Source organism: Thamnophis sirtalis, unplaced genomic scaffold (genome assembly GCF_051295495.1).
Source record: "Thamnophis sirtalis isolate CommonGarterSnake01/CBP01778 unplaced genomic scaffold, rThaSir2_p1.2 scaffold_7, whole genome shotgun sequence".
Classification (NCBI taxonomy): Eukaryota; Metazoa; Chordata; class Lepidosauria; order Squamata; family Natricidae; genus Thamnophis; species Thamnophis sirtalis.
In genome coordinates this window covers 76,243,795-76,265,611 of record NW_028261387.1, presented here as the reverse complement: position 1 = coordinate 76,265,611, position 21,817 = coordinate 76,243,795, and the positions used below count along the sequence as shown (strand labels likewise).

The 21,817-nt window shown below is 39.2% G+C and overlaps 1 protein-coding gene across 1 annotated transcript in view; it reads left to right on the top strand.

Moving 5' to 3' along the window:
- B4GALT5 (beta-1,4-galactosyltransferase 5) overlaps window positions 1-21,817 on the top strand; it is a 39,216-nt gene that overhangs the window by 4,645 nt on the left and 12,754 nt on the right. Inside the window, exon 2 of the mRNA XM_087720455.1 lies at window positions 18,489-18,623. Coding sequence (XP_087576581.1) covers window positions 18,489-18,623 — 135 coding nt within the window. The remainder of the gene's footprint in view (window positions 1-18,488; window positions 18,624-21,817) is intronic.

Sequence of the window (21,817 nt, the reverse complement as noted above, 5' to 3'; positions counted from 1 at the left end):
TAGTCTTAGCTTAAGGTTTTAATTGTTACATTGATAAAAAAATGTATACAATTCTTTGGAATCCAAAGGCCATTGGCCTGAGCTTGGATAAAGATTGGATATTTCTGAACTCACTCAGTGCTTCAGAGTCTTGGAAAACAAAATGTCTTACTGCTTTCAGCACACTATCAAAGAGCTTCCAATTCCCTCAAAAACACATTGGTTCTTGAAAGCACTCTAGTTAGGTTTCCCCTATTATTTGAGGAGCTGAGTCAGTGACTATCTAGGATAGCCTAAATTAATGGTCCATTGGATATTTTTTTATGAAAATAAAAATAAAGTAACTTTTTATTGTATCTGTAATTGTATACAAATGCATTGTATCTATAAAATATTTACATTTGGAATTGGAAAAATACAGGTAGTCCTTGACTTATGACTACAATTGAGACTTCTATTGTGGTTGCCAAGTGATGCAGTTGTTAAACAAATCATCACATGGCCAGCCCCGATTTTGCAACCACTTTTACTATATTTAGGCAATCAGACTTCCCAATTGACTTTGCTTTTTGGAAGCTGCCTGGAAAGGTAGCAAATCACATTCTTGTGACAAGAAGACACTGCAATGTTATAAATGCAAACCAGTTGCCAAGTGTCTGAATTGTGATCACTCACCACGGGGTGGTATGATGATTGTAACTTTGAGGAGGAGGCATAATTCATTTTTTCCAAGGATGTTGTAACTTTGAATCATCATTAAATGAATGGTCATAAGTTTATAAACTTTTTAGAATCAGTATTAACACTTGTAGATCTGCTTTGTTGTGTTAATTCTCTTTTGGACTTATTGACTCTTAGTCTTTAGTATAGCATGAATACTTTATAGAGCACATTAATAAGTGTGATATGCTCACTAATCACTTTATAGAAATAGAAATATGTTTGTTTTGAAATTTTTAAACAATTTCACTATTTCTCTTGAATTTTTATTTTATTTTTCATTGTTTTAAAAGTTAATCTTTGAATATTTTAAAATGTTATATAATCTGCAGAACCATTTTTTATATTTAGTTCATATCAGTGATTCTTTTTATTCCTAATGTTTCATTACATGAAATCAAACTTGGATATATTTCCATAGAAAAATACTTGGAGATCAACAATATGTCTATTTTTAAGCACTGACCTATTGTTTAAATCTAGCTTTATATAGAATGCTTCCATGAATGGGATACAAAACCCATCATCTCTGTTTCTTGGAATTACTTTAGATATATACATATCAAAAACAATCTAAATTAAATCTCCAGACAAGCCAGTTTAGGAAACAGCTGTTAGTCTGAAATTCTTCTTTTCTGTTACTATAGGATTCAACTTATGTGTGACATTATACTATTATACACACACACGCACACACACACACACACATACATATACAGTGACTTGCGCTGCCATTGTTGATAGGAGTGCAGTTTTCTCTTTGTAAATCCTTGATTAAGGTATTAATTTCTGCTTGATTGTTTGATTTGTTTATCTGGTTGCAGACTGTTGAAGAAGGTATGCTCTGTCTTTTTGTTTCCTCCTTAGCTTAGAATGCAGGGAAACTGAACATGGTAGACTAGGCTAAAACAAAACAAAACACTAGGGAATTCCTGGAAGCATGGCATTCAGACAAATCAGCCATCAATAGTTACATATAGATAAATCATACATACATACATACATACATACATACATACATACATACATACATACATACTTTTCCTGACTCAGTGGAGACAGCATCTTTGTGTGGGTTATTCTCACATACCATCCAATAGAACTGAGTCTGCAAAGTTTAAGTCCCGCCTCTTGAACAAGACGTGCTTCTGAATCTCTCCTTAAATATTGTGCTATTTTCCTCTCTTACTCCTTTTACACCTTTCCTTATTTTATTTTCTTCCTTTTAGGTTTCTTAGCTCCCCTCGTTGATTCCCTGCAGGTGGCTTGACTCCCTGGGGAGACATTGCCACGAGGCATCGGCTGAGTCATTATGATCCTATTAATTGCTTACAAGTAGTGCTCGACTTATGACTGCAGTTCTGGGCTCAATTATATTTATAAGTGATATAATGGTTGTAAGTTGATGAACCCTTGTAACCAGAAGTAATTTTCTGGCCTTTTTTGTGACAGTTGTTAAATAAACCCATTCATTTGATTGGGAGTTATTTTGCCAGAAACCAGGGGAAAAAAATCACAAATTGTCCTGGAACCATGGAATGCCATGACCATTCCTAGAGCTGATCCACTTGACATGCAGACATATGATCTTAGGAAGGTGACACAACCATTTACAGTATAAATGTAAATTTACAATTTACAAAGTTATGTAAACATAACTTCAGATGATTGTAAGATGACCAGTCATTAAGCAAGGATTACCAATATTATGATTTATAATTTAAGGATAATCTATTTCCCATGCTTTAGGCAATTTTAATAATCTAAATTTAGAAGTCAAAGGCATTTTTCAAAAGTTTACCTTCCAATATTTTGTTTAGGCTATAAACAGTTGGAATGATGAAAAGGCTGTGCTAGAGCAAATTCTCAGAAGAATATATTATATACAGTTAGTGGCTTTTTGCCTTGGATCATGTTGACTCTAATGGATGGTATTTGGAATCTTTCAGGTAAAGACAGTTAAGGAATTTAAATTGCAAATTGAAAGGATGTAAACCAGGGGTGTCAAACTTGTATTGTCGTAGCAGCATCACGTGACATATCGGGACTTTCCTTCCCCTTCACTAAACCGGTGGGGGGTGGGGCCAGCACATGACACATCCAGCTTGCAGGCCATGAGTTTGACACCCCTGATATAACTATTTGGGTTTTTTGGGATTTGAGTGTGTTTTATATTTTAATTGAAATAAGAATTCATATCTGCATGAACAAAGTTTATTTCTTGTAGGCTCACATTAATGTTACATTTGTGACTCCTTAAATCAGAAATTTAAAATATTACTGGAAGCCATTTCCATTCTATGAAGTTTAAAAGTTTTACTGCTAAGAGGAAGAGAATAGAAATGTATGAGCTTGAGAAGCACACTCCACTGTTTTTAACTGAGCAAAATAAGGGGAAAGATGTTTGGATCAAGTTGTATGAAGAAGTAAATATATTTTATTCGAAAGCTGCATTTAAATAAAAATGTGTGCATATATCATAAAAATCAGTATATATTTCTCTATATGTACTAAAAGCAATAGCGTTTATTTAAATTGATCAAAATTTGTTAGTGATTGGTAAGTTTAAAAGCTGAATTAATTGCTATAAAAATAAAGGAGAACTTTTTTTTCTAATGAAGGATTTTAAAATACCTATGTGTGAAGATCTCACTTTTCCTTCTTTCTTCAACCACTTTGATTTTTAACTTTAAAAGTCGGTCAAAGAAATCTACTTATAAGATTAAGCAAGAATAAACATTTGGGAACGTGGTGCAGATTCAGGCAACCAACAAGTCTGATGTATATGTATAAATAATTACTTGAATACAATCATGGCATCATATTAACTGACAGATAAAATTGCCAGAGTTACAGTTTTGCCATAGCATCTGACAAGTACCATTTCATGCAAAGCTACTTTTTGCAAACAAAATAGAACAGAGCAAAATAGAGCTGAATGAAACTTCTGGGAATTCAGTCTCTAATTTATCAGAGATACAAAAGCTGAGTTTTGCCATAGCATATTCAAAATTGAACTGTAGTGATTTTTTTAATCATATGGTTCTTCGGAATTTTTTTACTAAAAACCTACCTTTAAGTATTGGAAGGTTTACTATAGATTATGGTGCAATTCTATGCTAGAATGATTTGATTTGTGCATATTATTGACTTTTTTCCTGTATACATTGGTTGAAGCTATATGATGCCACAACAGAAAAATTCCATGTTCTTCACCTTTGTGATTTAAGTAAAATTAAATAAAACATCAAATGAATTATTTTCAAGAAATCATGTTTTTGAAGGTATGTGATTTATCATTTATGTTTATTACTTTTTCATTTTATTTTTTATTCTTGCTAATCTTATTAATTTTGGTGACGGTGATCCTTTAATACTGCTTTATGCATTTATACTTTTTTTAGTTGGCAAAATTTGTCTGGTGTACCAGCCAACAAGTGCAAAAAATAGAAATATCACTCCTTAGTAATAGCAGGGATTTTTTTTTTACAATGGCATAGTTGACTAAAACTGATGACCTTTTTATTCCCCACTGCAGAAAGCTACAACTGTAGGAAGTCAGAGATACTTTGTTTCTGTCAATTATAAAACTTCTTCCTGAAAAGTTCCTACTTACCATGTTCCCTAAAAGTTGCAGTTGGTACAATGACAACTGCCACTGTCCATCATTCAAAAATACGTTTTTTAAAATTCTGTTCAGCAGATTTTATCACAAGGTGATGAAAGTCAGTTTATATGAATGTTCCTGTTTTTCTCAGTTATTTACTGTTAAAAGTGATGATAAATTTATCAAAATGTACCTTTTTAATAACTGGATAAAGAGGTTTTTGCCATGTTTTTGCTGTGATAGACACTAACAAACATACCAGGGTAATAACTCATTTTCTCCAATATGATTTGGATATTAGGGATTGGTTTTTTTACCAAATATATTGCGTACTCTGAGCAAATGCTGATTTAATTTGCAGCTATTGTCTCTTGGTTAGAGACACCAGACTGTTTTTCTAAATAAGATAACTAGAGTTATCTAATTTAGAAAAAAAATATTGTGTAATCTAGTTTCAGATTAAACCAAGAATCAAACCAGAAAGAATAAGATTGCTAGGTCATCTTCAAACTCATGAAAACATTCTAGCTGATAATTTGTGACTACTTGTTTGCAAGAGAGAGATATTAACTAGTTTATGGGCAGAAAGCTTTGCATGATGAAGTTCTGCTTGGGAATTCAAGCAACACATTTAGTATTGGTATGCAGCATTTTATTCATTAATTTAAATCTTAAATGCTATGGGATAACAGTTTCAGCTATCTTATCAATAATTCATCAATGATTTTATTGTTGCTGTTGGATAAAAGCTACTCCGTACTTCTCTATTCATACATACTTTCTCAGTCAATGTATCTCTGGAGAAATGTAGATGTGAACATTTTTACTAGCATACTCCCCATAGCAATTAAAGCCTTTTTTTCTAGGCAAGATTCCCAATGGGACACCTCTAGAAAAAAAGAAACCATAATTCATTAGCTTTAAGAATAATACACTTAGCAATAGACAAAAATAACAATACTGGCAATCTGTATGGTAAATGAAATTCATCTAGACAAAGCTGCAAAATAATGTTTCTCAATTTGTTATGAATGAAAATTAATATGAGTGAAAGTATAGAAAAATGATCCCGTGTCACTTGACTATTTTAACAGGAATGTTCATACTTTTTGGAAAGATTAAATTTTCAGAATTTGCCCTGGCTATCATGCACAATTTTACAAGTACCTTTGAGAAATATATATTTTATGGGAAAAAATGGCTGTTGAAATATGTACATAAACAACATTATCATTCTTTGATTTCATCTGCTCCCTTCATTCTCCATAGTTGGTGGAGATAGCATCCAGGAATGGATTAACTCCATCCAACATTCAATCAGACTGAGTCTACAATCTGTGATGTCATGCCTCCCCTGGTAGCTCCTCCCAGCTTTTAGACTCAGTCTTTCCTAGGTCCGCCTTCCTGTCTTCCAACTTCAGAGCCTCCTCTGGTTCCCCTGGCAGATTAGTGGGGGTATGCAGTGCCAATACTGGAGCATCAATGGAGGGCTGAGATAGCACCCCGGCTGTGTCCTGGTCCACATTGAAGAAGGTCTTGTCTGTGGATGTGGGCGTGGGTCCCGCTGTGGGGGCTGCCCATTGGCGCTTGACCGACTCAAGAAATGCCTTGGGGGTTGGCACTGTGTTGGTCTCAATGGCCTGCTCACCAAAAATGTTTCTGCAGAGAACCCCTGGTGTTGAGGTGGTGCTTCTTTTGCTCTGTTTCCGAGCTTGGCAGCTGCCTTGGCTTTGAACAGGAGTGACTTATACAATGAAGGCTGGAACAACCCGGTGAAGGCTGGCTTAGGAGGGGGCATACCTTCGTCTTCGGATAGTTTATCCTCCCTAACTTCCCCCTCCTCTCAATCCAGGTCACTGTCCTCTTGTGATGAGGCTGAGGAACTAGAAATGTCTTCACCCTGGGTTTCCAGGCCCTCTGGTATCCTAGGAGAGAATGCCACCTGAGGCTACATTTATGGCTGCGGAAATGCTGCTTTCATGCATTGCTGGAAGGCCCGCATCATTAGGTCCTGAAAGTTGGGAGCCCCTGTGGGGGTTGCTGGCTGGTGCCCATGCCCAATTGTGCAGGGGGGAAACCCAGAGGTGGTAGTCCCATGGGCAGGGCTGAACCTAGTGAAGCCGTATGTGGGGGGATTGCCACCCCTGAGCAAGACCCCAAATGCCTGATGTGTCAATAGGGATCCTTGCTTGTAACGTGGGTTCCTTCCCTGTGTCCCCCCCCCCTTGTTGCAGGGACTCCAGGGGCCTTCCCCTTCTGTCCCAAGCCTGGGACAGACTTATGGCCACTTGCCATCTTGTAGAGCTGCTCCAGCTTCCTGTGCCTTTGCCTTTCATACTTAGAGGGTTTGGAAGGCTTGTGACCACTCTCTGCCTCTAGCTCCGCCCTGGGGGAAAGGTGCTTTTTCTTGTCTCTAACCTTTGTCCCTCTCCCTTCTGGGCAACCTCTGGGGTGGCCACTAAACTTGGTTGATCCTCTGCCCCTCTGGTGGGGCTGCTGGCTGTCGCTGCAGGTACCTGGGTCCTGCCGGTCTTCTCGTTGCCACTCGGCGCCATCTTTGAACACGTGGCTCCTCCCAGCTTGAAGATGGTGTCCGCGCCAGGAGACAAAGGGTGCCGCTTAAATTTCTTCTCCTGGCGGCTTGTGCTTCGAGGAGCTGCCGCGTGCCCCTGGTGCCGGTTCTCCCACCTCCTGCCTCATTCCGGTGCCGCTGGAGGCTTGGCTCTGCCTGTGGACCCCCTCCAATGAGGTGGGCCACATGAACAATGGTGTGGGTGCTCTACAGCATTTGGGGGAAGCCACAGTTCGCTGTTCGACCCTGTGGGAGCAGCGGAGCACTCTGGCGCCCGGCAGAGTTTCCGCGGCAAGGCTCACCTTCTGGGCCGGAATCCAGCACCTTCTCTTGCCGGTGGCCCAATTCACGCAGAAGCGGCGTGGGCGCTCTACGGCGTTTGAGAAAGCTGCGGCTCGCCAATCGACCCTGTGGGTAGCAGTGGAGCACTCCAGTGCCGCTGGAACCCCCGCGGCAGGGCTTGCCTTTGGAAGGCTTGTGCCCTTGTCTCCTGCTTGCCCAGCAGAGTTATTTTCTGAGTGATGCTCGTCTCACTCAGAGGCTGGGCAGCATGCCGCCCCCGAGGGGGCTTTTGGCCGTCTTTTTGCAGCTCAGGGAGGTGTTCAGCTCTCATGCGGCTGCTGCGGTAGGGAGACAGATTAATCCTTTTGCTTCCTTTAATTTCTTCAAATTTATCGGAGATCCAGGATGGCAAACCGTCTAGTTGAGGGACTGAATTGATAACTGGGCGGTGCCTGGTGGACCAGGGGCGTGTCCCAAGAACTTATCTGACTCAGTCCAATCAACGAGAGGATAAGGTCCTGGATACTCCTCCCCTCACTATGGAGAAAGAGGTGGTGCCATCCCCCAAACTATTCTTAGACGTTGTTCAGTGGCAGTGGGTTTCCCCGGGATCTGGCCCTTTCCCTAACAGTCAGGACAAACGTTTCTACAATATTGGTCTAGATTTAGCCAAGGCTCTTGAGGTTTCCACCGTGGATGCACCTGTCGCAGCCCTGTCATCGATAACGGTGATTACATGTTCCTTTGAGGAAGCCCTCTGCCCTGAGGACAAGAGGTCCAAGCAGACCCTGGTCAAGTGCCACCAGGCCGCCATCTGAGCAGTCAGGTCCTCCACAGCAGCATCTTTTTTCAGCAGATCTTCCTTACTCTAGTTGAAGCAACTGCAGGGTAGGATTCCCCTCTCTGATTCAAGAGCCCATCAAGACCTTAATAAATTAAGGGCTGTTACATCTATCAAGCCATGCCCACCGAACCAGTGGGGAGAAATTTTGAAACCACCACTGGTTGAAACTTAAATGAGGTTTTTACACTGTTTATTGATGTATCATTTCAATGAGTCTTTGAACTTTCCCTAACTTTCCGAGGTTATTCTGCATTGTGTCAAAGGTTTTTTTGTGGGGTGGAGATATTTGCAATTTAATGTTGCTAGCACGGAACCCAAAAACAATATAAAATGCCAAATATCCACCTAAAACCATATTCTGTTCATAATGGGAATATGAATAAACCTGTTCATGCTGTGAATATGGTATCTTGCCTGCATTTCATGAACAAGAACAAGCTACCTAAATCTGAAATTGCAATTATATAAAAAAAGGATGAAAACCTACCTAAGCAAAGGCCTACCTGCCTTCTCTGTCCAAAGCTCTATTTTTCAGTGTTTTCCAAGCTCATTGGCTGGCTGCCAAAGTTTACATTACTAGTGTATGGTCCTACCTTCCCAGCTTCTCTGTGGTTGCTGAATCGGAGAATATAATTCTAATGGCAACTTCTAAAATTACAGAAAGCAGTGAAACCCTCGAGCAGAGCAGTAGGAAAATTCCTGTTTAGATCCCATATAAGTTTACATCCCTCAAAATTCTTATTTCCCCCCACCATAGTATCTGTCTTTAATCCTATCTATAGAGTGTGTCTTTCTTTAGGAAGAGCATTATAACAAAAAATCTACCACAAAGTCCTTTACCCAAACACTACCAACTGTTTACACTCAATCTGTGGGGGATATCATTTTGAAATCTTACAGAGGTGAGACTATGAATAGGTACTGGTATGCACAAGTAGGGTTTTTTAGATGCCATTAATTTGCAAGGAAGAGATTATTTAATGATAACAGAAAATAGCTTGACTTGATATTATTGCTTACAAATAAAATTACTGTCTTTGTAATTTTCATTTAAAATCTAAAATGTAAGGGGGAATGTCAGACTTCTATATTAAATAATTTAAATATTGTTGTTTCCATGTCCAAACTACACATAACTCTGTGTGTGTGTAAAATGACCATTGTCTTACCTGAAGGGTCGTTTTCAGAGCACTGCGAAGGAGAGTCCAAGCAAGGGTTAAATACAGCCAATCTGCCCAGAACTAAATTGAAACTTGAAGCCACGCCTCTAGTGCTGACCATCTTCAGATTTTTTCAATGAAGGCGTGAAACTGTTGCACGCTGAGAAGTTCGACAACAAGTCAGAGGCCTTCCCGAGCAACTGAGAAGGATGAGATTAGATGCCAGAAGGCGCTGGAGAAGACGATAGCAAGAGCGGAAAAGCAGGCACAGTTGAACAGGCCCAGATCAAGATCCAGGTCCCCATTAGGGCCCATCCCGCGCCATTCACCTTCTCCTCGGGGAGGGTTCAGCCCCTCTTCTCCATCTGGGTCCCCCTCTAGGTCTTACATCAGCTCCAGGAGGGTGGGGTCCCCCTCTTCGCTACCAGGGTCTCCCCTGCCACTGGGTCAGGAACCTGAGGACCCCCTGGAGGGCTCCTCTAGGGGTTTCCACTCTGGGCCTCATCACTTGGATCCAGACCCTTATCAAGACATGGAAGACCTGGAGTGTCTTCCAGAAAGCATTAAGAGGCTGATTTCCACCGCCATTTCCCGTGGCATTGCTTGGAGGGACAGACTATCGCATCATAGTAGGTCCCACTACTCCTCTAAGACCCGACCCAGAGATACCTCTCCTTCCCTTGTCAGTGAGGGCTCTACACGAGGCGATGACAATCGCAATGACATGGGGTTCTCGGAGGATGAGGACTCAGCGCCTCCGGACTCACCATCCTCCTCTAACCTTCTCCCACCTGTCATGTTCAAGACCTTGCTCCACAAGGCACGCAAGACCACAAAGATAGGGACGGGGGACCCCATGGTTCCCCCTCCTAGGGACCCTGACATGGCAATGTTTTCCAACACCGCCACCAACAAGGAGGAGATCCCTGCTCCTCCACTCTTTCTGGAAGTGCTCAAGGGCCAGTGGTCTCGCCCCTCTAATTTCTCTACACTGGGCAGCAATGACCGTTGCGCCTATAATGTGGAGAAGACCTTCGCTCAGGCCCTCCAGATACCCGCTATCAACCAACCGATTGCGGCACTTGTCTCTTCTTCCCCGGCCGTATCAGGGGATGCAGCCGACAAGATGAAGCCTGAAGATAAACGGGCGGAACTCACCCTCAGGAAAAATTTCAATGCCTTCCTTTGCCTAGATCCCACCTTCCTCCCGAAGGTGAATACGCCATTCCATAGGGCACAGGAGATCATCTTGCCAATTTTTTGCCCAGATCCGTCACATGGACGCGAGCGACTGGCACAGACTGGACATTCATCGGGCTCTCCGGATCTACTTAAGGTGGACTTCGACGGTCCGTAGATCAGAGGCCTTATTCATCTCTTTTGACCGGGTTCCCTGGGATCTAGGGTCTCATCATCCACCATAGGGAGATGGCTGAGGCAGGCCATCATGACAGCCTACGAGGCTGCAGGTCAGGTTCCCCCTGCTGGCATTACTGCTCACTCCATGCGCAGCATTGCCACGACTGCGGCCTGGGCCACGAGAGCGCCATTCGAGGACATCTGCAGAGCGGCCACGTGGGCCTCCTCTACTCCTTTTATACAGCACTACCGGTTGAATGTTTACGCCTTGGCTGAGACGTTCTTTGGTAGAAGGGTCCTTCAACAGGTGGCAGCCTCCCCTCCCCCGGGCCCTCAATCTTCCCTCCCTGGGACGGTAGCTTAGGTATGTCCCTGCCGTGACCCCTCCCTCTACATCACCTAAAAGACACGTTCAGGTAAGGCCAACACTCTTTTTCCAGGGTGCTGCTCTGTAGAGTCCAAGCAAGGGACATACCCAAGCTAAATGTCACTAGAGCGGGACGCAGTCACGTTCAGGGTCTCTCCGCTGGTATGAATGCCCTGAAGAACTCGCCTCCCAAAAGCCCCTTCCGCCAAAGCAAATTTGTCCAATTTGTAATTCCAAAGAAACGGAGATAAGGAAGTCCAAGTAGCCGCCCTGCAAATCTCTTCAATCGGCGCTTGTGTCATCCAGGCCGCCATAGTGGCAGCACTTCTCGTAGAATGTGCTGTGATGTGGCTAGGCACAGGTTTGGACAGAAGAACATGAGTGAGGGTATTGCAGGCTCTCAACCACCGTCCAATGGTAGAGGAGGAAACCTTGCGGCCCTGGGAAGCTGGTTGGAAAGAAATGAAGAGCAATTCGGAACACTGAAACACAGCTGTGCGCTTGATGTATTTGCGGAGCATCCTACAGACATCAAGCATGTGCCACCGCTTCTCCCGCAAGTGTCTGGGATGTAGACAAAAACCTGGGAAAATGACCTCCTGGGCCCGGTGGTGATCCCTATTTTTCTACTTGGATTTTTGCATGCTTTAACTGCTAGGTTGGCAAAAGCTGGAACAAGTAACAAGAGCTCACTCCGTTATGCAGTGCTAGGAATTGGAACTGCCAACCTTGTGATCAACAAGCTCAGTGTCTTAGCTCAGCGTCTCAGCCACTGAGCCACCATGTCGCTAATACAGCCCTAGTACATGGGTAAATAACTTTATATTTGTTAATGTATTTTTATATTTGTAAACTCTAAAAAAATTATTAGGGGAAAATATGCTCAAGTTAGCTGGAAGACTAAATCACTTAGAGTTGATGTGATTGGCCAGGTCCAAGTGAGCTGCCTGATGCGTAGTCTTGATATCAGGATTGCCTTCAAACAAAGCTTTGTTCTCAGATCTGGGGTAAGGCTTTTAAGGAACCCCTGGCAATTATTGTTGCGGGGGGGGGGGGAGGGTGTTATTAATGTAGTTTTGTACAGAAAGCCATGTTCCTTTTAAATTATGTATTCCTTTAAATATTGCAAGCCACCAAGAGTTTTTATTTTACAGTTGGGCTGCCTCAAAATCTAATAAATGAATAAATGTAAGGCCAAAACCACATTTCACTCCAATTCAAAATCGATGTTAGGTTTTGCCTTTTATCTCCATTATTAAATGCCCGTGGTATTGCTAAGTGATAAAAACATTTTAGCATCTTTCTGCTTTTCGTGCTGATTTCCATTATTGGTTAGCCAACCGCTTTTGTAATTAAACATTTTTGGAGAAGCAGAGAACCTGTGTTTTGTCAGTTCACAAAACATTCCATGTACCCTCTGTTTCAGGGTATTCAAAATATCAACTGGATAGCATTACCTGCTTATCTTTTAGCAGTTTTTTATTACATCAAATATCTAACTGAATAATTCAGCCAACATAGAAGTCAAGCATCTGATAATAGGGTGGAAACTAGTGCCGTAATTCCATTGATGCAAAAACTTTTCATCTACCAAATTATTGGTAGAATGAAATAGTGAAGGTGATTTTTTGCCTCTTCTCTGACATCATTAATGTAAAATCTGTTGCTCTGTACTTTTTTTCCTCAAATATCTATTCAACCATTACTGAAATAGGTAAGAATGTTGCAGTAGTTTCCATCTTTTGTTCACATTTTAGCATTGTTCTAGCCATTTATAGCAAACATTTTTTAGTTTGAAAATCTGAAATAAGTAATGGTTCACATGTATGGTTTTAAACAGAAATCCTAATTATATGATTTTTTAAACATACCAACATTATACAGATGGATTTAATTTCACCAACTTAGAGAATCAGTGGACTTAGTATAAGTGGATTGTGCTGCACGTATAATCCAAAAATGAGTTTACTGTCTTGCTTGAAAAAAATCTACAGATCTCATTATTCAAAAAACAAAAAAATAGCTTACAAGTATTTACCATATGGTGGGATGACTTTTAACAAAGAATACCATGGGAAAAAATAATGTTGGTGATTGCAATAGACAAAACATTAAAAAATGACATGAAATTAATGGCCCATCTAATTCAGTGTTCAACATTTCTGTTTATTGTGAGACAGGTTTGATATGAAGGCATGTTTTGTATGATTGTAAACATGCACATATACTAATTGCCTGCTTTAAAAAGAACACTGCAAGCTGTTACATCTATCAGAGTAGACAATTTTTAAATGGGGGTTGATCATTCAGCAGTTTCTGTATCATGCTAGGAATACACATAACGATCTGAAAGCTCCTCTGAAATGTAGTCATTCTGAAGGTAAGTGAACATTGTAATTTTTGAAATTTATTTAATCAGTTTTTATAGGCACCCAGCTGGTGACTCTGGGTGGTGAATAATGCTAAAAGTAAAACAGAACAATGACAGAAATTAAATACATAGCAGCTAAGAAAGGTAACAATGCAGCCAGGAGATAGGTCCACTCACACACCCCAAGCCCAGGCAGTCCCAGCAGATCCATAGAGCCCAATCTAACAAACAAGGTCTTGCATGTTTTAGCACAAATATCCCCACAACTTCAGAGATTTGTCTCTCCCATGCCCAATTTGACCCATGCCCAGCTACTCATCTTGCACAATGTCCCCACAAGTCTAGAGGTACTTATACAAAGGACTCGGTGCCTCTGGTTAACCAAAGACCCCATTTAACATGCACCCTGTCACAGCCCTTCAGCCAACCAGCCCTCATTGGACTAGTTAGGAACCTCCACAGTCCCAGTGACTGAAAGTCTCCCTTCAGCTCTCACCCTCCAGAGTCCATATCCCTCCTGGTATTGATAGTAAGTGTTGTGACTCAGCAGATGTCTGCTGTGACTCTTTTCGGGATACAAGATTCATTATGCAGCTGGGGCTTGTAGAGGCAGGTTTGGAGATAAAAGGAAGGATGCTGCCACGCCCTAGTCGCAGGAGTCAACATACGTTCCTTCGTGTGTTCCTTGTTTGGTACAACATTGCTTGATTATCGTGATTTATGGAAGATACACTTGGATAAGTGCTTTCTGTTTCTTGTAACCCTGATTCAAGGCTACACTGGAGAAGTGCATTGCTTGTAAGAGTTTTTGTTTTTCATTCTTGTCAGAGACTTGTATTTATGTTATTTTTGGGCTCGAAGCCAGTTTGAACTGTGAACTGATAAAGAAAAGTTCCTTTTAAGTTTATTGAGCCAAGGTGGCGCAGTGGTTAAATGCAGCACTGCAGGCTACTTCAGCTGACTGCAGTTCTGCAGTTTGGCTGTTCAAATCTCACCGGGCTCAAGGTTGACTCAGCCTTCCATCCTTCCGAGGTGGGTAAAATGAGGACCCGGATTGTTGTTGGGGGCAATATGCTGACTCTGTAAACCGCTTAGAGAGGGCTGAAAGCCCTATGAAGCGGTATATAAGTCTAACTGCTATTGCTATTGCTGCTATTTGTCTGGCCATTTGTTAAGAGCCGTGAAGGGGGGACAGAACAGTAAGTGAGACTTTTTCAGCCAAAGTCCTCTCAGGTCATGATGGCTTCCTCTTTAAAAGCAAACTCCAAGATGACTGCATTCAAAGTATGTAAGATGCAAAAGAAAATATAAGTGATTGTATACGGTATATCTGGGGTCACTCCTTTTTTAAATAAAATCTTGAATTAGTGCTGCTCACTTGTTCCATCATCCTGAAAATTCTTTTTATACTTTTGCTAAGCTCTGTATGAGTTATTACTTTCCTTTTCGTATGGAGCTGCAACTTGAAGTTTTGCTTCATTATTTATGAATAAGGTTTCTGAATTTGGAACTTCTACAGTTGTTACGAATTTAATAATCAAATACTAATTCACAATAAATATTTAAACATCACCAGCCTGACTTTTCTTAATACATTCTGGAAAATAATTAGATATTCAAAACCAAGGAAGCTTTCTTTGTGTAAGTTCATTCTTTACAGAAGTGTGGTAGAAGTTAGTGTTTATCTTTTCCCCATAAGCTCTTCCTCCAATTTGCCATGCTAGCCTTCAAAGCAGTCATGTTTAGTTTTTCTCTCCAACTATAAACATAATTGTATAAACAAGAACTTCACTCAATTTTGTGTGCAAGAAATTTCCATTTCTTAAATGGCTTCTAGGTAAAATGCTTTTGAAGCTGAGAAGAACTGTGTAAGCTGTTTATGACAGTGGATGTTTGCCTTTTAAGAATAAATAATCCATTAACTTTGCGCATGTATTTGAGATGCCCCAAATACCTCTTTGAATAGTAGTAATCCAAAATAAGTGGCCATGGTGTTTTGCCTGTTACCAGATGAGCATTCAGGCAGATTAGGATTATTTGGCCAAAAAACTTCCTTATTGTTGGGTATTTATTGTCTCTATATTTACGGTTTTAGAGCAGATGGAGTTACAGTAAGTATTTGTGTATGGCTGAAGGTTTATATCTATAAGAATGAGTATGCTGTTACAGGTTCCTTAATGTTAGAAGGACTTCCAACTTGACCTAGAATCATTTCAAAATATTGAAAATTATATATTATTAGATATGACAGATTATTACATAGAAAGCAGTGTTAATACCTATTCAGATATTTTTGTTTACTGGAAACAGACAGGCTGCCCTCCAGTCTGAAAGACCAGGTGCAGATTTGCCACATTTGCTGAAATCTTGCAGATTTCATTTGGTGATACCATGGAGACAGTAGGTCGCAAAAAGGTTTCTCAGAATTAAAAAATGAGTAACAAAATCAAGGATTTTTTTAAAAAAATTATGAGCATCACAAAATCTTGCAAGGGGTGTGTGTCTTTGATAATGCTCAGATAGTGTTCTTGATAGTTTTTAGACCAATGTGTTGTATTTCTTGTTATTTGAAGAACAGCCTTTCAGCATGTATCTGAATCAAATTAAAGCATAAGAAACCATCATAAATTGTTCAGACATAGTACCTGAAATTTGTGTTTTCCGATTCAGGTTTCATCTAGGTTTCACTGAGTTAAATAGAAATGGCGTATCTCTTAATTATTACGATGTGAATATCATGTCTCAATGTGATAAATTTATTTTATTGAATTGTAACTTTTTAAATAATTCGCAATTTAGAAATGAATGAGTGTTAGATCATAAAGATGCTGTTTTGCTAATGGCTTCAGGCTTCTTAATGCCTGGATTTGAAATCTTTTTGAAATTCCCTTTTTGCGAAGGAAGAAAAGAATATAATCATAAGCATTTAGTTAGGGCATCCTTTTAATTTGGATACTTCTATAGCTTTTTCAAGTGATCACGTATACATTAGAGCTGCAGAAAGTGTTTAAACCAAGTTTTAATGTATAAAAATGCCCAACAATCAGTAATTGAAGACTGAAAGCAGATATAAATACATTACAAAGTTAGGTGGTGGTGATGATGATGATATCTATTCAATTGTTTCTTGGCAATTCTATGGACCACATCTCTCCACACCTTCTGACCTTGCATTACTTTTTTGAGTTTTTCTATGCTCTGGCTGGTGTCAGCTTTGATGGTGTCCAGCCACCATGTTCTTTAACGGTGGCCTGGTTTCCTTTTTTTACCGCTAACTCTCTAAACATACAGGTAGTCCTCAACGACCACAATTGAGCCCACAATTTATCTTGCTAAGTGAGAATTTTGTTAAGTGAGTCTTTTTCCATTTTACAACTTTTCTTGCATTATTTGTTAAATGAATCACTGCAGATGTTAAATTAGTAACACAGTTGTTAAGTGGATCTGGTTGCCCCCTTGACTTTGCTTGTCAGAAGGTTGCAAAAGGTCCCAGGAAACTGCAACCTTCATAAATGTGAGTCACTTATTAAGCATCTGAATGTAAATCACGTGACCACGGAGGATGCTGCAATGGTCATAAGTGTGAAAAACACTCATGTCACTTTTTTCAGTGATGTTGTGACTATGAATGGTCACTAAATAAAAGGTTGTAAGGCAATGACTACCTGTTATTGTTGTAATCTCCAGTTTATTCCCCTCCATGGCTTGGCCAAAGTAAGCCGGTCTCAGTTTCATGATTTTGCCTCCTAGTGACATATTTGGTGTTATGCGCCAAAGTACTTTTGCTTGTTAGTCCCCTTTGCTGTCCAAGGAACAAAATTATATAATGAATGTTATTGTATAAATTGTCTTATGAGACAATTCTTTTCACAAGAGAAACACACTCGTTTCTCTTATGAAAAGAAATGAAACATCTCAGCTAAATTGCCACAGAGCCTGTATTGAAGTGCTGTCCTAAGAAAGGGGTAGGGATCCATCTGACATTGATTTAAGGTAAGAAAGGTAGTCTTTTATGAAGGATGGCTTGCTCATAGTCTCGTTTTTTTTTTAAAGTCAAGAATACTGGAAGACTTTTTTTTTAAGGTAGAAAGAATGTCTATGTTTGTAATGTGAATTAGATTATAGTTCTGCGTTTCTAATTATAATAATTAAAGTGACCTTTTTCTGACCTGTCAAAGCTCAAAATACTGTTCTGTAGCCATAGATCTCTTGAATAGAATTGTCCTTTTGTTTTGCTTAATGTAATTACTGTTTACATAATGTCGATGTAAGAATTGGGATATTTAGTTTATATTTTTTTTGAGTTGGGTTTTCTGTACTTTAGAAAATATAATTGAATATAAGGGCAGTAGCTCAAATAGCCCAACTTTATTTCTATCTGTACAAATAAGCTGATAAATACTGAGATTTAGAGCTTCCTGATACCAGCATATGTCAGCCTTTATTACCAAGCGTAACAAGCTCTTCACTTGCAGAATGTTACTGAACCAAAAAACTGAGTTCAGGTTCCTATAGTCTTCCTTCTCTATGCTCTGACCTCTTTTCAGTATTTTGATTTTGTTTAAGTTCTTATTTCTCTATTTCCCTCTGTTAACATTTTTACCATCTTAGACTCTTTTATGTTCAACAATCATTTTCTAGAACTTCAATAATAGAGTTCTAACTTCAAAATGTGCATTTTTCAAGATCACAATGCCTCTTTGTAATTTAAGTGAAAGTTCTAGAAAGTTCAAAAGAGTTCAAACTTAGCATACTACTGTACATGTTACCAAGTTAATACTAATGCGTTCATGCTATTAACTCATCCTCCTCAGATATGATTGCTTTTACATTTGCTTGTACTTTTTATATAAATCCAAACTAGCAGCTGGTAAAAAAAATGTTTGGAAAGTCACTTAGTAAATTTAGATTAATTAGTGCATCGCAGCTGAAACTGTCCCACAGGTGCAGGTAATAAGATTAAATAAACGAGAGGAGAAAGGATGGAAACTGAATATAACAAATAATGTCTATGTTTCTTAGTATTGTTTTGTTCTGGGATGATTCGGAATATAAATTTCTAGAATTGTATTACTAGAATATAAGTAAATATATTTATTTTAAAATATTTAAATTGCATGATAAGAACTTTCTAAAATATTGGTAAAAAGAGCGGTTTCTGAAATACTTCAGAATTTATTCTCTTTTTCAGAAGGCTATAACTAGTCTTATCTTTGTTGTCTTACAGTGAACACCTACCTCTTCATGATGCAAGCCCAAGGTATCATGATTCGTGAAAACATGAAAACGATAGGAGCGCAAGTTTATGAACAGGTGGTCCGTAGTGCCTATGCCAAGAGGAACAGCACTGGAAATGACTCTGGTATGTTTTGTGAGAAATTGGGTAAATAAGGATTGCTGTCATATGTCATTAGGGCTTTTCGGAATATAAAAGGGAAGTGGGTAATCTAATTTTGGAGGAAACGATGTTATATAAGCTAGCTAGGGAGAGAAGGCACATCTCCTGGGACCTTTCAAATGTAGTTCTCCAGCTGGTGGGATCTGCAACATGACCTCACTGCTAGATCTAATAGGGCAGGCTGATATAACTGGGAGAGATAGTCTGTCAAGGGTCATTCCAACACCTTGAATTGGACCTGGAAGCAAACTGGCAGCCAGTACAGATCACGGAGCAGAGGTATAACATGCTCTGTTCCAGGAGTACATATAACTGCCCACGCTTTACTGCATTTTGTATTAGTTGAAGCTTCTGGATACTTTTCAAGGTCAATCCAATGCAGAGTGCATTGCAATAGTCCAATCTGGAAATCACTAGGGCATGAGTGACTGTAAACAAGGCATGCCAATTCAGGAGCATGTGCAATTCATTCACAAGACAGGGTCTTCATAGTCATGACTGCCACTAGCTCATCCAACAGGGATTATGACTCAAGGAGGATCCCAGGTTTGTGCACTGAATGGGGCAATGTCTGAATGGGGCAATGTAACCCCATTCACCGGCAAAGATGATTTAATGAAACTAGTCTGCCCCAAATCCAAAGCACTCAGTCTTGCCAGTTTCAGCTGAAGCCTGTTGTTCCTCTTTCAGAACCTTCCAGCCCCTGGGATAAGACATTCATAGCCACATCTTACTAGAGGTGGAGATGTATATTTGACTATCTCAGAATGCTGATGATACCTCATAGCAACAAATGAGTTTTCACAGGGGTCTCATGTAGACGATAAGAAGGAAAGGACAAAGCACCGAATCCTGTGCCACTTCACAGTGGGGGGAGCACTCCTCCCCAATCATCACTAAGTGCAAAGGAAGAAGATGAATCAAGGCAGCACCGTGCTGCCCATTTCAATCATCTCAGCCGATCCAGAAGAATATCATCGTCAATGGTATTGAAAGCCACTGAGAGGTCCTGTAGGGCAAGGACACATGCACTACCCCCATCCTGTCCATGCCAGTGGTCATCCAAAAGCACAATCCATGCAGTTTCTGTCCTTTAGGTTCTGAATCCTGACTGAAATGGATCCTGACACATAACGAGATGTCTTTGGTAATTGCTTTAGAAGAAGTGCAGCTGATAAACCGAAGTGAAAGACACAATTTCTTTGAAAATTGACATTGGCTTCATTATTCCTTAGCTATTTAATAAGAACAGCAAAAGTCCTGGCTTGTTTAGTGTTTCTTGCTTTTCAACTGGCTTAGATGGCGTGACTATGAAATCCCTGATACAAAATGTAGGAAATTGTAGTAATGTAGTAACCAACTTTGGAAATGTAGATGTTTATATTTAGCACAACCAACTTCTACATATGCATAGTACCTTGTTCCAGCCTTTAGCTATATGGGTGGATCATAATCAGATCATAATCCAAATATATGGAAAGCCGTAAAAATCATATACTTAAATAGTTGTGGCTTTTAAAAAGAGTGTTTTGTTTTAATTTTTGGATTTTATTTTCAACACCATTTGAACACTTAAGTTTTTATTTCAAACTCACCCAATAGCCAAATTATCTGGGTAAAATTACATAAATGCTAATGTAAAAAGAGAAGGAAACTGGAAAACAGAAGTATACAGGAAAGATATAAAACACATAAAAATTACTATTTTAGCATGAAGCATGGACTTTAAAATTAAACTGAATATTAAAATATAAAAAACATCTGATTATACCTGTAATGCTACTATAAATAATATAATGGCTTGACTAGAGAGAATGATGCATCAGCGAAAGTTTTAAAAAGCCCTTTTGGGACAACCGTGACCTGGATGTCTGAGAATCTCCATAGATATTAAATATGTTACAGGCTCATTTGTATCGCAACAACACTTTTCTACTCTTGTTTCCTTCTCTAGCTTCATTTTTAAATATAAAATGTTATATTTCAAAATAATGTATGCATGATTCTGGAAATGCTGTTAGCTGGGATGTTGTATTGCGCTGATGGCTTTCCATGGTATTTCCCCCTAAAATGAGTAAGCATGTTTTCACAGAAACGGTCCCTTGTGTTGACATGTGTTGCTTGAATTATTATTCAGAGTAAAATGCACTGTTCATTTTCCTGGTATCCTCTCACAATAACGTCTTTCAATTTCCTTATAAAATAAACTACACCCAGGAAAAAAGGAAATCATTTCTAATTTCTTTTATGCAAGGTTTCTGGCTTTTGTAGACATATATAACACTATCTTTGAAATCGCATAGCTTCCCCCCCCCCCCCCCGATTTCCCAGTCAATCTTCTTTGAAAATTTCAATTGTCTCCATTGCTTAAAGTATTTTCCTGAGTTAGTTAGGGAAAAAAACCTCTTTACAAGTTGATATGCAGCAAAAGAATTGCCAAATGGAATAAAAAGTAACTAGGATACATACACCATTCAAATTGTATCTTTCATGTTTGAATCAATTCCCCTTCAGTAGTTCCCTTGTTCCTTTGGAAATTTAAAAAATGAAAAAACTTAAACTAAGGGCACAGTCACAGTTTCTATATGAAAGAAAATTTTAAGGTATCTATGCAAAGGCATCTTAATTTATGTATTTTTGCTCCTTTTACTACTGATAATACAATAGTACCAGCAAAATAATTTTATTTTCCATTCTTTCCTCCCTAATAATTTTACAATACATAAAGAATTTTGCAGTTCTTAATTATTTTACCTTTACTTTAGACAACTTTGAAATTAATTTAAGGCCCTGTAGAAGTTAATTCACAAAAAGGAAAAAAAGATTTGGAGATTTGAATTTATATCTCATATATCTCATTGTATTTAGAGAGGCTATGCAGCCTCTGAACTCATTCACAACCTTCTTTATTTTTGCATGTAATTTTTTCATGAAAATCAGCATATTGTTACATGAACTAATTAACAGGCTCATTTATAAGAAAGCCACAATAGTTTCATTAAAAGTGAAATGGTAAAATTTAAAAAGGAGCATTCTGTGTAATATGTTTTATATCAAGGAAATTCACGAGTTGAAATTCTGATTGTCTAAATATGCATTCTTCAGATCTGTACAAAGTGTAGCTATTGTAACAATTAAGATAAGCAAAAAAAGGAATT